This window comes from Carya illinoinensis, chromosome 3 (assembly GCF_018687715.1).
Source record: "Carya illinoinensis cultivar Pawnee chromosome 3, C.illinoinensisPawnee_v1, whole genome shotgun sequence".
Lineage (NCBI taxonomy): Eukaryota > Viridiplantae > Streptophyta > Magnoliopsida > Fagales > Juglandaceae > Carya > Carya illinoinensis.
In genome coordinates this window covers 42,619,852-42,637,599 of record NC_056754.1, presented here as the reverse complement: position 1 = coordinate 42,637,599, position 17,748 = coordinate 42,619,852, and the positions used below count along the sequence as shown (strand labels likewise).

The window sequence follows — 17,748 nt, the reverse complement described above, 5'->3', positions numbered from 1 at the left end:
CTTAGATATTTTGTAAATGGTCGAGAAAAAATAATAAAAAATTAATAATAAAATATTTAATAGTAATATAAAATAATAAAAAATATGTGAAAAGTAATAATAAAATAATAAAAAACTTAGTATCGAGGGAATTAATGGAAATAATTAATAAAAGAGCCTTACATCTTTTGGGATAAAATTTACAATTACTAAATATTCTTTATCAAATTTATGATCAACAATATTGATAAATGGTTTAATTATTTTTATTATAAGATAAATTTAATATATTGTACAAAATTATATTAATTTATAAATTTATTCTGTGTTTTTTAAACCATTGAAATTATTTCACACGAAAGGAAACGAAATCCCCCCAAGGCAGCAGAGGCTGTTTTGATCGGGTTTCCTGCGTGGGCCAAACAGTCATTTTACCTGTTCTTCACCGTGATTTATTGCCGTGCTCCCCTTCAGGTCTGGCTTTTTTCATCTCCCGAATAGTTCCAGTCCGAGGTATTGGAAACCAATGGCGTGCCTGTATATACCAGTGCAGAACTCGGAGGAGGAGGTGAGGGTTGCTCTCGATCAGCTTCCCCGGGACGCCGCCGATATCCTCGACATCCTCAAGGCCGAGCAAGCCCCTCTCGATCTCTGGCTTATCATCGCCGTACGTTCTGTTTTTTGAATTCTCTTTTCCTTTATTTTCCGTTTTTTCTCAACATCGACGAACTTGTAGGTTCATAGCCCAGGTTATGGTACAGTTCTCCAGAATTAGCTCCATAGTTTGATCAGCATGAACATTTGAGGTTACTTAGTGCACGAGATTGTTGATGCTCGTGCTCTGATTAGAATCACCTTTATAGTGGAATTTTAAATGACCAATTTGTAATGCAAGTATAAATAACTGACTAGAGAGGCTGACCCAGTAATTTTTTAATATTGCCTATGTGTAGAATTACACAGAGACACAGACCCGTAGATATTTTTGTTCTAGCTTTATTTCGTGCTTGTGAAGTTCAATATCTAATGCTATGTTGCAGAGGGAGTACTTCAAACAAGGAAAAGTTGAGCAGTTCCGGCAAATATTGGAGGAAGGTTCAGGCCCTGGTAGTTTCTTTTTTCTATTATTATATTTTATATATCTTTTTTTTTTCTTTTTGATGTTTTGTTTAAATTAATCTTCTAGCTGTCTCATAAGATAAGGGTTTTGCACGAGTAATGTGGAGACTCTGCACTGGCTAACTGGTGGTATGATGGTGCAAGAAAACAATTCGCTTGGCTGCTGTTAGCTTTAAATTTTCTCTGAAGAAATAAGATAATAATACTAGCTGATATTTGTATGTACATCACTTGATTGGGTTTATGATGTACTTTATTTCCTTTTTTTTTTTGTTTTGCAGAAATTGATGAGTATTATTCCGATGTTAGATATGAGAGGATTGCCATCTTGAATGCTTTGGGGGCTTATTATAGTTACCTCGGGAAAATTGAGACAAAACAAAGAGAAAAGGAGGAACATTTCATTTTGGCTACTCAATACTATAACAAAGCATCTAGAATTGACATGCATGAGCCGTCTACTTGGGTTGGAAAAGGTGAATGTTTGGAACTTCTCTCCATTGATGAATATCTAAGGAATGATTCAATTGGCTGGCCATTTTACACTTGTAGACATGATCGTAATCTTGGACGTTTTTCTTCATGTGCACTTTAGTAAAACTGTTGGCTGGTGAAGTATTGACCTTTAAAATGGATTGGCTCATTGGATGGTCCTATCCTTTTTATTTTACTTGGTAGGAATCCTATTGTTTGAATGCTTTAGCCTTGTTTACTCTTATCCACTGGCACTGACTTTTGGTCTCTATTTAAATTCATGCTTCACAAATAGACTGTGATCATATTACCTATCGAAAAAAAAAAAAAAAAGAGAGAGAGAGAAAAGAAAAAGAAAGAAAGAAAAAAGACTGTAATCATGGTGTCATGGTGTATTTGAACTGTTAAATCGTAATAATTCCTTTGTAGACTTACCTTAATCTGTAAGAGATCCTAAAAAAATGTGCTACTTTGTTTTTGAACTTTAGGTTCTGGAAGATGCTGGTTTTGGGTATAGAATTCACTGGCAAATTACTTGGTGCTTATACCATTCTTGAATGAGTTTCTTAAGGTCTTAGTTTGTAAAATGTGATTTTTGTTTATAAGTAGTATGTAAAATGTGATATCTGGGAATATCTTGTTTATCACTGAAAGTGTGAGCCATATTTTAGATAAGTCGCTGCTGAAATAATAAAAAATTTGATGCATATGCTGCTTACAGGTCAGCTTTTACTGGCTAAGGGTGATGTAGAACAGGCATCCGCTGCTTTTAAGATTGTATTAGATGGAGATCGTGATAATGTTCCAGCTCTTTTGGGTCAGGTAATATTGAATGTTCTTCATAGAAAAAGTAATTGTGCTGTCCCTTACTTATATGAGGGTGGAAACATTACCCAAATGAACATATGATTGATATTTTTCAAAAATCTGCTCCACTCTCTATTGTAAATTTTGTAATGCTATGGTTCACTAGTGAATAATAGTTGGTCATCTTGAAAATACTTTTCCATGCATTGAAACCCTCTTTCCTAAATAGGCATGTTATGTAGTTTAGATGATGATTTTGCTCAAAAAATTCTAAAACTTATTACTTGTGGCTGTTCAAGCAAAATCATTCTCACTATTTTTGTCTCAGAATTTTTTATCTCTTGAATTATTATTTGAGGGGATTTCAATTACAGGCTAACAATTTAACCCTACTTGAGTTGGTTATAGCATGACATATACCATACATATGTCCGGGGTTCATGTGCTATTTGTATGGGACTGTCACTAGCAAGAAAGATGAGGTAGACACTGATACAAGAACACTGGGGTTGGGGAGTGTCACCCCGCAGGGTTTGGGGTGAACAGTGCACATCATGTTAAATTTAAAATAACAGCTTGGAGGTTCTTCAACAAATATTTACAATGAAAGACCAGGTCAGCCTAGAAAGACCAAATTTGGGCATAGCTTCATATGTTAGCGCACAAAATCTGCCTTTGTTGTTTACCTATCAAAAATAAATAAATAAATAAATAAAATCTGCCTTTGTAAATCTTGTGTAAAACCTCGGCCCCACATTGGGAATATGAATACAGCATGTAGAGTGGGTAGGGTATAAAGGTTGCAATAAGTACTGAGTTCCACATTGGCTACATACTAGGTGAAACTGGGCTTTATAAGTAAGTCTGGGGAAGCTTCAAATTGACTAGACCTTTTGAGGTTATAGCATAGATGTGTATCTAGTGTTTTCTCTGGATCGTTACATAATGTGGTTTGGGTATTTGCAGGCATGTGTTGAGTTCAATCGTGGACGCTACAGTGAGTCTTTGGAGTTGTACAAGGTTTGTTATTTTTGTCTTACATTTGGTTTTATTACTTGCATTAATACATACATTTGTATGCACTCACACTGGCCGACATCCATACATGAAACAAAGATAAATACCATAAATTGACAGTAGTCATCAATAGCCCTGTACATGACATAATATGATTGGTATTTGGAGATATGTTCTCGGCTATGCTCATGATTTTGATGGTGCTTTTGGATTGTAACATTTGAGCTCTCTTAAGAGGGCCTTGCAAGTGCATCCCGATTGTCCCGCAGCTGTAAGACTTGGCATAGGTCTCTGTCGCTACAAATTAGGTCAATTCGATAAAGCTCGGCAGGCATTTGAGAGGGTTTTACAGGTAAGTATTCTCTATGGAATAAAAATGAATTGATTGCATAAAAATCTACTGAACGTGCTGCGAGTCACTAATCCTGTGGTACATGTGTTTCACAATTGCATTCATGCAGTTAGATCCTGAAAATGTTGAGGCTCTTGTTGCACTTGCAATTATGGATTTGCATACAAATGAAGGTATGCTATGTCCTCAATATTGTTTTCCTTCTGATAAACATCGTCTGGCCATTTTTTAGCTGTCCATGCTAATTTCTCAATTTAAGCAACTTATCTATTGCTCTGTAACATCTTCGCAGCTGCTGGAATTAGGAAGGGAATGCAAAAAATGCAGAGAGCTTTTGAGATATACCCCTACTTTGCAATGGCACTGAATTATCTAGCAAATCACTTCTTCTTCACTGGTCAACATTTTTTAGTTGAGCAACTAACAGAAACTGCACTTGCTGTTACAAATCATGGACCGACGAAGTCACATTCTTACTACAATTTAGCACGTTCTTACCATAGCAAGGTTGGGAACAAAATCCTTTATCTGTTAACCTCATTTTTCCCTTTACTTACTAAAGGGTAATAAAGCCAACTGCTCTTCCTGTTCAAGTGGGTAGATCTCCTTTCTGTATTTTACTAGCTTATCCACCATGTATTAAAAATCACTTTGGCTTTTGCTCATCTGGTGACTTAAAAATTATCCCGTTGATTTTCATTCCTCTCTCCAGTTGTTAGGAAGTGGTCTGAAGTTAAATATTATGATTAATCAAGCATATTTTATTGTCTTCTATGGTCTTTCTGGCTACTGATATTCTGGGTCTTAACTGTAGGGGGACTATGAAAAAGCTGGGCTGTACTACATGGCTTCTGCCAAGGAGATCAATTCACCCTACGAATTTATTTTTCCTTATTATGGTCAGTCACTGTATGCCATTTTCATATCATATTCTTTCAAGTTGTTTATAAGCATTTTCTTATATGTTGGTGTGACATCATCATGTATTTTAATCACCCATATTTAGCACAATTCCTATGTATTTGCGTTAGAGTAGAAAGGGGAAGGGAAAACCAAACATGACATAGATCAAAGTTTTGAGTAATAGCATGATCACAGAAAAGGTGTATACAATATGCTCTGGGGCAGGGTTGAGTGGAAAAATAAGTTCTCTTTGAACAAAATTAAGCATGTTTCAAGTTGCATTGTTCCTCAAGACAGGTCAAGCCAAAAAAGTCTTAATTCTTTTTTGATTGGTAAATACGAATTTTCTTAAAAAAAGGGCGAAGCCAAGGACACAGGAGATACACAAGAGCAACACCTATGCATGGTTGTCTAAAGATACAAGGAAATCATGTACGTTCATGCCATTAAAGTCTATTACAATCGTCCAATGGAACCAAGTCTTAATTCCAACTAATTGGAATTTGAATACAAGTGCCCAAGTGGAAGCAATCTTTGCCGAATTATTATAACCTTGCTTCATATTTATTTTCTTTTCATCTATCGCCTGTTGTTCATTTTTCTATTATGTTGGAAATTTGATGACAGGTTTGGGACAAGTTCAATTGAAGTTTAGAGATTTTAAAAGTGCACAGTCAAACTTTGAAAAGGTCTTGGAGGTTTACCCTGATAATTGTGAGACACTGAAAGTGAGTGAGTTAAATAAAAGCATATTGGTATTGTTGTTTCATGATTTTAGGCTCTATTTATTTTGTGAGTATAATTTGCACGAAAACATTTTTCTTTTCTTCCTGTCATTGAAACTTCCCTTTGGGCAAACTTGTGATCACCAGCTGCCAGTGCCACCACCTTATTATACAAGAATATATATACCAAGCAAGAAGATTGGAAGAAAACTAATGTTTTTGCTGCAAACTTCTCTGATGATCCTTTGAGATCTAAATATTAGGTCTAAAGCAATCAGAAATCTGTTTTGGTTCAATTTTGTTCATATGACTAATCTTGAAGTGATGTCGCTTTTGCATTAGGCTCTTGGACACATATATGTTCAGCTTGGCCAGACTGAGAAAGGCCAGGAATTTATGAGGAAGGCTACTAAAATTGACCCACGCGATTCGCAGGTAATCGATCATGTTATCTATTGTTTTTAGATGTGTTATAGAACAAGTATCCCTTCTAAGGACCTGGTTTGTCAGCCCTATTTGCTTGAAGAACGTATGAGGTGAATTTGTTTCTTTGGCTATAATTATATGCAATAATGCATACTTGTGGAATGCAAAACAGTTAAAATCTTTTATGTCAGATTGTATATATATGTTCTTCATTTGCTCTTTTTTTTTTTTTTTTTTTTGTTTAACGAAGTTACTAGATCTTACAAGTTGCACGCTTTCAAGAAGCAATAACCAAAGTTAACTCAGCTGGTTACATTCTATTTTCACATCCTAATATATGTAAGTATAATATAGGCATTTCTTGAGCTGGGAGAATTGTTAATTTCATCTGATTCTGGAGCGGCTCTGGATGCCTTCAAAACAGTAAGGGCTTCCTTTTTGCTACTCTGTTGTGTATAGCAAGTGTTATTTTTATATTTAAGGGAGCACTGTATCTCATTAAGTTCTCCAACTTTTCCTGGATAATCTAGACTTAAACTAATGTTACAGGCACGTGGTCTTTTGAAGAAGGGAGGCCAAGAAGTACCAATTGAATTGCTCAACAATATTGGAGTTCTTCATTTTGAGAGGGGAGAGTTTGAGGTTTGTTCAATTCTCAAAGGATTAGATGATTAGTTGCAATTGATCCTGTGGAAGAATCTTTATATAGCTATTTGAGATTTGCACTTTCATTGTTATTATGCAGGTTTATACTTTTTTTTTCCATGGATAGTAAATCGTTGGTGCAACCAGAAAATAACTTTTATGTCTTCTTATTTTCTAGTTTGCTGAACAAACCTTTAAGGAGGGCCTAGGTGATGGAATTTGGCTTGCTTTCATTGAGGGCAGAGAGAACTTCCAAGAGATTGCTGCTAGTGAATCTATCCTTCAATACAAGGACGTGCAGTTTTTTCAACAACTTCAGGATTCTGGTCGCCAAGTGAAACTGCCTTGGAATAAAGTCACGACGCTATTTAATCTTGCCAGATTACAAGAGCAGTTGCATAACCCCGAAACTGCAAGTATCTTGTACCGTCTAATCTTATTTAAGGTAGTGGTGTGTTTCTGTGTGTGCTTGCATTCTTAAATCCCAATTTCTGTGTTATACATAAATGCCACTTAGGGGACAAGAATGGTATGAATTTTGATTATTTGTTCTTGGAACCTTTTATGTAACTTTTAGTGAATTATATGAGGCATCTGCATGATTGCGCATTTAAATATAGTTACCGTATTACTTATCAAGAAAAAAGGATATATAGTTGCTGTATTGATTTTGAGAGATTTTTAACGGTACACTCATTTAAAATTTTCAGTATGTATTTAGTGGGTGTTTCTGTTTTCCTTCCCCAAGGGACTTAAAATTGATTTGAGTACACTCAACTAGGCCCTTATATATGTTGTTGAATCAATGTGTATCGCTCACCATTCTGCTTTTTTCTAGGAGGCATCTTTTCCTCCATATCCTCAATTCTTGGCCGTTTTCAATGTGTGTGTGTTCTTACTGACTTGGACTGAATCATTACCTTTCAAATGGTGCTGTCATGAGCTATGTTTTGCTGAATGTACCCTGACGATAACTATAGAGTAAGAGCAAAGTTTTTTTTTTTGATAAGTAATAGGAGAATTTTATTCATACGAATGAAGTAGGCATAGCCTGTGTACACAGGAAGTATACAAAAGAAACACCTAATTACATTCTAGCTTAAAGAAAGAAAATCATGGACATTGTTTCCATCAAGTACAATGGCTGAAAACCACAGCATTAAAGTGCGCATAAATAAATTCTGAAGCTCCTCCATTGTGCATTCCCTATCTTCAAAGCATCTCTCATTCCTCTCCAACCATGTACACCACATGATACACAACGGGATCATCTTCCACACTGCCGCCACTTGAGGACAGCCTTGAAGCTCCTTCCAACAGGCCAATAAATCCACCACCCGTGAAGGCATTACCCAAGCAATATCCATTCTTCTAAAGATCTCATTCCATAGCCCCCTTGTGACCTCACAATGCAATAGTAAGTGATCTACGGATTCTCCCTGTTTTTTACACAGGTAGCGCCATTCCATCACTATGATTCCCCTCTTCCTCAGATTTTCTGTAGTTAAGATCTTCCTAAGAGCAGCAGTCCATATGAAAAAGGCAACCTTAGTAGGCACCCGTGATCTCCAAATCCTCTTCCATGGAAATGAAACATGGCCATGGATTGACAAAATCTTGTAGTAGGTCCTGACTGTACATTTTTTACTACCATTGGCCTTCCATTGCAACCTATCTTCTTGAGCCATATTATTTCCCATGGAATAGAGCAACCTGAGGAAATCAGACACAGCTTGTAGTTCCCAATCATGAATATTTCTATTAAAAAGAATGTTCCACGAGTAAGAGCAAAGTAGAGCTGACTTTAGAAGAATATTATTGGGATAACCTTTTTTTTTCTACAGTATATGCCTAAACCAAAAAGAAACTGCCCATTTTGTTTGATGTTTTACGGCTTTCAAATAGTTCCTGTAAGCGCTTCAGCGTCTGCCCAGTTTTTTTATTTATCTCCCATCTGAAAGCCCCTTTCCATCCATTAAACCACCACATGCCCCTCACCCCTAGAATTGTTGCACCCCGATCCAGCCCCACCAACCATCAGATGGTCAATCCTACCGGCGCTTGGCCACCATGCCCCAGCCCCAAGCACTGGTTTCCGAACCTATTTTGGCCTATTTTTGTTACAAAATCAACTAGTTCATCCCTAGCTCATTTATCGCCTCTCTTCCCTTTTTTCTCTTTTTCTCCATTTTCCTCTTCCTTTTGAGTGGAACTAAAATCTTAGACTGCTGCCATCCACCTATCTAAAGCCACCATGCACCACCCCTCTCTGGTATAGAAGACCACTGATCCACGATAATACATCACCGGATCAGAGATTTGACATGCACGTGTGGCCCAGCACCCCCTCATTTTGGGGGCACTTATAAGGTTTTGATTTCTCTTTTTGAGGGATGGTCCTCTGTTTTCTCTTTTGTCTAAAGCATACTATCGATGTTTCTCTTTCCAAGGATATGGAGAATGAGAGTGTAGAAAACTTCACCAGATGCTCCCAAGTAGTCAAGTCCAATGCATTATTGCCCACTGTGGCTTTCAGTCGTCAGTCGTAGTTTCACAATCCCGTGGAGGGATTACATCAAAACTTGCCTTTTAAGGCATTCCTTTCCTTGGCTTCACCAAGAACATGGGTCCTGACCAAATTTTTGGTTCCACTGCCTATTTTTAGTTTTATTTCCATGCATTGTATTTGTTGTATTGGGATATCTTTCGAGGACCCCCATTCTTTTTAGTTCTCTTCAATTTAATGAAATGTTAGGAAAAACAAATACTTCCTGTAATATTTTTCTGCTGTTTTAGAATCTTGTCCTTGTATGTTTTGGTAGTTTTACTTAACTCCTATTTTTTTATGTTAAATGGCTTTCAACCGACCTTGTCTGGGGATATTTTTGTGGGTTTTTCTTGATTCCTTTTGTTTGTTCATTGCAGTATCCAGACTATGTAGATGCATATTTGAGACTTGCTGCCATTGCAAAAGCGAGAAACAATGTTCAACTAAGCATTGAACTGGTTGGTAACTTGTTATTACCCCCTACAACATCACTTGGTTCTGTTTATTACTTATTATTATCTTTTATGTATCATATTTATATATTTTTATTAATATTGCCTTTATCATAGGTTCATGATGCTCTGAAGGTGAATGATAAGTGCCCCAACGCATTATCTATGCTTGGTGAGTTGGAGTTGAAAAATGATGACTGGGTTAAGGCAAAAGAAACCTTCCGGGCTGCTAGTGATGCAACTGATGGGAAGGATTCCTATGCTACTCTTTCTCTGGTGTGTATATTGTTCACTGTGCATGCTTTTATTGTCAAAATGCATTCCCAGAAACTTCTTTTTACCCGCTTATGCATCTTGTGATAAGGAACTGCATGTGATTATTCTAAGTGTTTCTTTTCCTGTTCTTGTCGCATACATTATCCTTTTGATCAGTCATTCCCATTTTCATCCCATATGCTTGCTTCACATTTGAAAGGGAAATTGGAATTACTTTGCCGCAATTCGAAATGAGAAAAGAAATCCCAAGTTGGAAGCTACCCATTTGGAAAAAGCGAAGGAACTCTACACGCGGGTATGGTTTTCTGATTTGTCTTTTTTGGTCTGATTGCTGCCTCTATGATGCTTTATCAATTCCTTCCCTTGCATTGCCACTCTTTGCACTACTTTGTTTTCTCAATTCTATAATTTCTTTTGCTTTACAGCTTTTCTATGTGGGTGGACTATGTGGTTTGGGAAATTCCATTAAATTTTTTTTTTTTGATAGTTAATAAGAGAATTTTATTCCAAGTAAATAGGCATAGCCCAAGTACACAGGGAGTATACAAGAGAATACACCTAAATAAAAGCTATAACAGAACACTACTAAAACAGAACACGACTAAAACAGACCATTACAACAGTTCCCATCCCTTACAAGATTCTTCACCCAAAAACTTAAAGTGCCATAGAAAAACTCCCTAAGTTCCCCCATAGAGCATTCACACTCTTCAAAACACCTTCCATTTCTCTCCAACCATAGGCACCAAAATAAACACAAGGGGATGAACCTCCACACTGCTGCACTGACTCTATTCCCCTCAATACCTTGACAACAAGCCAAGAAGTCCACCACATGCATAGGCATCACCAAAGAATATTTTACTTCTGAGATTGTATAACTAAATTGTTGTTAGTGCTTATTGTCTTGCTCATCGCTTGTTGTATAACATCCTCTTGCTGCATATCGTTCCTACCGTAGTACAAAGATTCAAGAATTCCATAGACTGAAACAGCTTAAGCAAACCTTACAAATAAACTTAAACAACATACCATTGTACACTCATAAACAGAAACTTAAACAAGCTACTGTTTATATCGGGGAATACACAGTGGCTTGTTCTTTTTAGAATGTGGAGGATCGTTTTAGATGGGCTTTTGCTGGAATATATAGACCGACCTAGGACAGCAGTACACATTTTTTATGGGAAGAGCTAGCCGGGTTGCATAGCTGGTGGGACATTCCCTGGTGTATAGGAGGGGACTTTAATGTTATCAAATTCCCAAGTGAAAGATTGGGAGATAGCAGGTTGCAGACAGCAATTTCGAGTTTTTGGGATTGTATTTTTGAGTTGGGATTGGTGGACATTCCTCTTATGGGTGGCACATTTTCATAGTCCAATAACCAGACGTGTTCTAGATTGGATTGATTCTTAGTCTCCCTGGAGTGGGAAATACGTTACCTAGAAATATGTCAAAAAAGAATGCCTCACCTATGTTCTGACCATTCCCTATTTTGTTGGATTGTGGGGGTATACAAGAAGGGAGGAGTTACTTTAAGTTTGAGAATATGTAGTTAAAAACTGAAGGCTTTGTGGAACAGGTACGACAATGGTGGTCCTCCTATTAGATCCAAGGTACCTCTAGTTTCATTCTTGCAGGTAAATTGAAAAACCATGTCCCTTCAGTGAAAAACCAATGATTTACCTAATCTGTTTGATGTGGGTGCAGTACAAGTTAATTGGGTAAAAGACATGTTGCATTTACATGGTCTTCGAGATTTCTTGTCATAAAAATGAAGATGGGGGAGATAGAGGAGTTGATGGTAAGCATGGAAAAAAAGAAAAGAAAAAAGAAAGTAAGTAAAGAACCTTAGTAAAGGGTAAACTGCAAAACAATGAGTTTCTTTGATACCGGCTTCTAAACAACTTATTTGCATTAGTCTGCATTCAGTCTTGAGTTTCTGAGACACCTCATCATAAAAAAAATGAAGAGAGGGACATAGAAAAGTTGATATCAAGCATGGGACAAAAAAGAATAAAGAAAGTAAGAACCTTAATATAAGGGTGAACAGAAAAACAATGAGTTTCTCTGTTATGAACATTCTAAACAAGTTTATTTGTTTGACTTGTATACATTTTTTTTTTTTGGCCAAATGGAGGGTGGCACCTCCGGCACTTCAGTAAAAAATTCCTCACTTGTGGTGGAGGGAAACCGTGGTTACAACCCAACACCCTTTTTTTAAGCCATAAAATAAATACATCATTGTCGAATATAAGGAATACCCAATTTGTCCATTCGAATTAATCCCCGAATACGTCCTTGCAATGAATCTGACCCAATAAAATCTGAAACTGTACCTTGAGTCCCCTGTTTTGCCAAGAAATCTGCCTTCATATTAGCTTCTCTAAATATATGTTGAAATCAATACTTCAGCTTTCTTTTTTTAGAGTTCATCCTCTGATTTGATTGTGCTCATATGGGTTCCATTTCCACCCCTTCTCTTGCTTTTTGTATTTTGGTAATGCTTTGCCGTCATGAACAGAGAAGTCTGATGTTTGAGATGTACTTTTCCATATCAATATATATAGGTTCTGCTTCAGCATCCTGCTAATCTGTATGCTGCCAATGGTGCTGGAGTGGTCTTGGCAGAAAAAGGCCACTTTGATGTTTCTAAAGATATTTTCGCTCAGGTAAGCTGAATAAGTTGCCTCATTTTTTGGGACATGTATAATATAAGAATTCAAACTTGGTAGAAGGTTCACTTTGAGATTATTGTAGGTTCAAGAAGCTGCAAGTGGAAACATATTTGTCCAGATGCCAGATGTTTGGATAAATTTGGCCCATGTTTATTTTGCTCAAGGAAATTTTGCGTTGGCTGTGAAAATGGTAAGTTGATCTCATTTTACTGTATCCTCCCTTCAAATTTCTTTTCGTTACTGCCTGCATGTGTTCATGATCATTATTATCTTGCAGTATCAAAATTGCTTGCGGAAGTTTTACTATAACACAGACTCCCAAATTCTCCTCTATTTAGCTCGTACTCATTATGAAGCTGAACAGTGGCAAGACTGCAAAAAAACTTTACTGAGAGCCATCCACCTTGCACCTTCAAATTACACACTTAGGTTTGATGCTGGTGTTACAATGCAGAAGTTCTCAGCATCAACACTACAGAAGGAAAAGAAGACTGCTGATGAGGTTATTTGAGAAAATTCTTTGTCCAAGTTTTTGTGACATTTAATTTTTGTTGGATGATTTTTCCTTTATTTAGTTGTATGGTCACTATTCCCTATGAAAATTGTTCAACCTTTTGTGAGTTGTTCAAACATATTGAATGTTTTTTTGTGAGGATGACAACACTGCTCATACATTACCCGATAGTGAAAATATTGCCCATACGTTCATAGTAGGATGGATTAAACTGCTAAAGTGAGGAAGGGGCTCTGGAACGTTGTGTGCTTGACATACACCAATCTGATGATCAGAACATTTAGTGCCAATATGAGGTCACAGTTTGCAGGAAACTGACGGTTGGGAAAAAGTGTAGCATAAATGGACATGCTTAGAAAGATGAGTGGAGCGGAGCATAAAATTAAAGGATTTGATATGAAGGCATTTTGGGCAATGGCATATGATATAACAGAAGCATATAACTAAGACAAACAGTAAATTGGAAATTCCTCCTCCCTAATTAACAATGAACACATCCCAGGGGACTTAATCCATAACCTCACCTGTCACCTCTGCAAATGGAGGTCGGTGATTAAATGTGTGATGTCGTTGCAGTTGATGTAGCTTATGTAGCTATTGCCCTGGAAGAGAGTTATGCTCGTTTCATCAGCTTGCTGTAGCTGCAGTTGCTTGTGTTAATGGGGTCCTATTTTTCATTTAGGTCGGCATTAAATGTGTGAAGTCTTGTTTTGCTAATATTTTTCTTTTTATTGAGACATTTTGGAGTTAAAGACTGCATAAATAGTTGGCAACAAGATTAATTATTCTTTGTTTATATTGCACTTCCTTATGCTAGAAGTAGCATTGAGTATATTGAACTTTTCGGAAAGGATTTAGTACTCTGAATGTATTATTTTCTTCTCTGTTGACTGTAATATTGCTTATTTGTTTGACTTCGATTAGGTACGCTCAACAATTGCAGAACTAGAAAATGCTGTTCGTCTGTTTAGTCACCTGTCTGCTGCTTCCAACCTCCACTTTCATGGGTTTGATGAGAAGAAAATTGATACCCATGTTGAGTATTGCAAGAATGTACTGGATGCAGCCAAACCTCACCTTGAAGCAGCTATGCGTGAAGAGCAGCAGATCCGGCAGAGACAAGAAGTTGCTCGGCAGGTTGCATTGGCTGAAGAAGCCCGTCGTAAGGCTGAAGAACAAAGAAAATTCCAGGTCTCCCTGCTTTACACACTGAACATTCATATCTGTTGTACATGGATATATTTCTTTTAATCCTGTATATCATAATTCTCTGATACTTTATATGTGTGAAAATAGTTGGAGAGGAGAAAGCAAGAGGATGAGCTAAAGCGGGTCAGGCTACAGGAGGAACATTTTCAGCGTATAAAGGTAAGGATTGCCAACCATGTCTTACTAATAAAAGAACTGTCTTCATTGGTAGACCCTGAATTAGTTTTTTTTTTTTAATCCAATTAGTAAGAATGCATGTCTGAGATTTATGCTCTCACTAAAGTCTATTACAAATTATGTTGTAATCAAAGTGAAGAAAGGAGCTGGTTCTCATGAAAAGGAATGTCGGTGAAACATGCTATATCTGCCTATCTTTTGATCTGCTTTATGGGTACGATCAGTTGCCCCAAGTGTAAGAGTCTGGATAGGCTTTATTTGGTGCCTTTTTGTTTGTAGTTCAATACATTCCGAACACTTCTCAGTTTGTTTGTTTTAAGTTATAGGAACAGATAAAACTTGCAAGCATGTATAAAATGTAAAGGAAAAGCTATACCACTCAAGGTTACATATCAAATAAGCACGGTTCTAAACTCTGCTGAGTTTTGAGGTCGCCACTTTTGTGGTTCCAGATTTGTAGTGCACCTCAGAATCTCAGATGGAGTTGCCACAAATTGGTTAGTCATGATCATGCCAACATCAAATGGGCTGTTAATCTGTGACCTCCCAACACTTGTAGTTCATCTGCCTCACGAATTGAATGGGGAGCAACACAATGTTTGTGGATGTTTACATGGTCTCCTTTCAGTTATTAGCTGGTCAGTGGTCACTTATTAAGTGATAATAAAACATCCTCAATTTTTACTGTCTTTTGCATATTCTTTGCATTATCAGGAACAATGGAAGAGCAGCACACCTGCTTCTAAGCGGAGGGAAAGGTCAGAGATTGATGATGAGGAAGGTGGGAATGGTGAGAAGAGGAGGAGAAAAGGTGGAAAGAGAAGAAAGAAGGACAAGAGCTCAAAGTCACGATATGAGACAGAAGAGGTAGAAGCTGAGATGATGGATGACCAGGAAGATCCGGAAGATGAAGATGCCAACTTGAATTATAGGGATCTTGCTAGCCAAAATGATCAGGATGATGCTGAAGAGAATGCTCACGATCCTCTTGCAGCTGCTGGGCTTGAAGATTCTGATGCTGAAGATGAGGTAACAATTTTACGTTTCTGTTTCTGACTCTGTATTCTGACTTGAGAAACAATTGGTATCTCAGCTGTGATTCTTAACTTTTCCAATATCTATCACTCCTGTCATGAGATAGATAATGGCTGGAAACTTTGAGACCCGACGTTTAGTATTTTTTATTAATGCATTGTTCTGTGTAATACTTGTTGGAAGTTGATTTATTAGTTATGATTATGATATTATACATAGGTAATGATGCCTTCCCATCCATCTGTCAGATAGGTTTACTTGTTAGTGGTATCCTATATCCTACATTTGTAGCCTGTTGTCCTGTTGCTTTTCTTATAATGAGTATTGATTTAATACCATATCATAAGATTATCATAATTGCACGTTTTCCACAAGCAACGGTATCCCCACCCCCTCCCCTGGGGGTCTAAATTACTATGTTTTCTTTTTAACATTTCTTTAGCCTCTCTACTAACTGATACTTTTTTCATTTAATAATGTTATCTTGTTGAAGGCTGTACCTTCAACAAACACAGGTCGACGGAAGCAGGCATGGTCAGAATCTGATGATGATGAGCCACTGGAGAGGCAGCCGTTTTCCAGAGAGAATTCACCAGAACTGCAGGAGAGTGATGAAGAAGTCAGAGAAGATGGTCATAAGCCAAATGGAAATGCTGCTGCTGAGGACGAAGATTGAGACACTTCTATACTTGTGGTCGGTAAGAAAACTGACGTGTAGATTGACAAATGCAATCTGTCTCTTCAGTCATGAAACATTTTACTCGGGGGATCACTACATTGTATATTCTTCATTTGCTGTTTGTGCTCCACAAAGTTGTAACATATTTCTCATGATTCCATATACATTTTCTTCATTCAAAAGTAGATCAATGTTCGAATGTTCATATGACATATTTCTCTCCTTGGTGATCGCTTGATGATTTTTAACTCAATAGTACTGGAAAGCCTAGGGGTTGGCTCAAGTGGTAAAGACCTTGGATTTGAAGGCATTCTTCCCCCAGGTCTAAGGGTCAAATCTCGTTGGGTGCACAAACAATTTCTAGAGGCTATCAGATTGAGGGATTTTCCCTTCAAATTAACCGAGGTGCATTTGCAGGAAACTTATTGTTGAGGGCCTCTGTATCCCCTGGATTAGTCGGGACTCTATTCCCATATAGTTGGTGCCAATAAAATAAATAAATAAATAAATAAATATAGAAATAGTCATTGTTATCTATCCTTGGGAGCCCATAGGTTATTATACGGAGTGGCAGAAGTATATTAGTGATTGGCACACTTAAATCCCGGGTGGGCGTACCCAATCACAGCTTATCGCACGCTCTAATGCAGTGCACCACTCTCAGCACTACCTTTTTATTCCTCTAGCAATGGGAGTGGACTTTTCTAGTCTCTTGTTTGATGATAATACATACATATATACATGCATATATATACATACGTACGTACATATATATACACACACACACACGTTCCTATTTGAAATTGTTTCTATTTGAGGGTGCTTGATCACCTAAAAAACAGCGGGATGATCCGACCACTCCCATATTTGGGACACCCCAAAAAAGGATTCTCCACCCCTGCTGTTTTGTTGGTGTGGCTGAACAGTCACCTCCAAAATATTTAAGAAATTTTTTTAAGCTTTTAGAGTTCAAAGTTTTACGTTATTTACTTCCACAAACAGTTATTCCATAATTTGGTTAGGTATTGTATAAGAAATAAACGTTCCACGATGACTTTCTTTCCTTTAGGGCACCCTTTCCTACTGCAATCCTAAATGGAGAAGTTTGAGTAGAGAGAAAGGTTTGCAATTTATTAAAGTCTTGCTTCTCCCAAAGCTTGGTGCTCGGGCTTGGGCAAACAAGTGTCTGGCTCAAATAGAACTTCCTTTACCCTTGCTCGAGCGAGTTTTCGATAAATGCTTTAAAGATCAAAGCATTAGCAATTTAAATACGTTTTACGGCTAATTTGGCTTCCCTTACTTTTCAACATAAATAAATTAAAAAAAAAAAAAAACAAAACCATTATTGAGAGTGTTTTCTTTTATATATGTATCTTACCATTGTTTTCTAGGCTTAAGAGAATTTTTTTGATTCTATTTTATTCAGCTTCCCACAAATTTTAGTAATATATGTATATTATGGGTCAGAATATACGTACACAGTAAAGAAAAATTTTAAATATAAGTCCATATATCATAATACACTATATTTTTTTTTATTATTTTTTTTAACCAAATGTTTGGCACATGAATAACGAGTAGAAGAATTTAATTAATTTAAGAAGAATAAATTTAAAAAAAAATATATATATATATTTATTTATATATAGTATGTGGTGGGTGGGTAAATATCATGCATAAATAAAAGTGCAATTTGAGTAACATTGCCACCCCTGGTTGTTGTTTCCAGGTGT

The 17,748-nt window shown here is 36.9% G+C and overlaps 1 protein-coding gene across 1 annotated transcript; it reads left to right on the top strand.

Annotated features, from left to right (window-relative positions):
• The first annotated feature begins 343 nt into the window (after positions 1–343).
• LOC122304290 (protein CTR9 homolog) lies at positions 344–16,227 on the top strand. The gene is made up of 24 exons (XM_043116469.1): positions 344–646; positions 1,020–1,086; positions 1,380–1,574; positions 2,294–2,394; positions 3,346–3,399; positions 3,632–3,748; positions 3,858–3,921; positions 4,041–4,255; positions 4,563–4,647; positions 5,279–5,379; positions 5,719–5,811; positions 6,157–6,225; positions 6,352–6,444; positions 6,626–6,892; positions 9,373–9,453; positions 9,565–9,723; positions 9,923–10,018; positions 12,294–12,395; positions 12,484–12,591; positions 12,679–12,903; positions 13,840–14,106; positions 14,212–14,283; positions 15,016–15,330; positions 15,830–16,227. Exons 1-24 carry the CDS (start codon positions 506–508, stop codon positions 16,010–16,012), a joined length of 3,270 nt encoding a protein of 1,089 aa, XP_042972403.1. The 5' UTR covers positions 344–505; the 3' UTR covers positions 16,013–16,227.
• Positions 16,228–17,748: the final 1,521 nt, after the last annotated feature.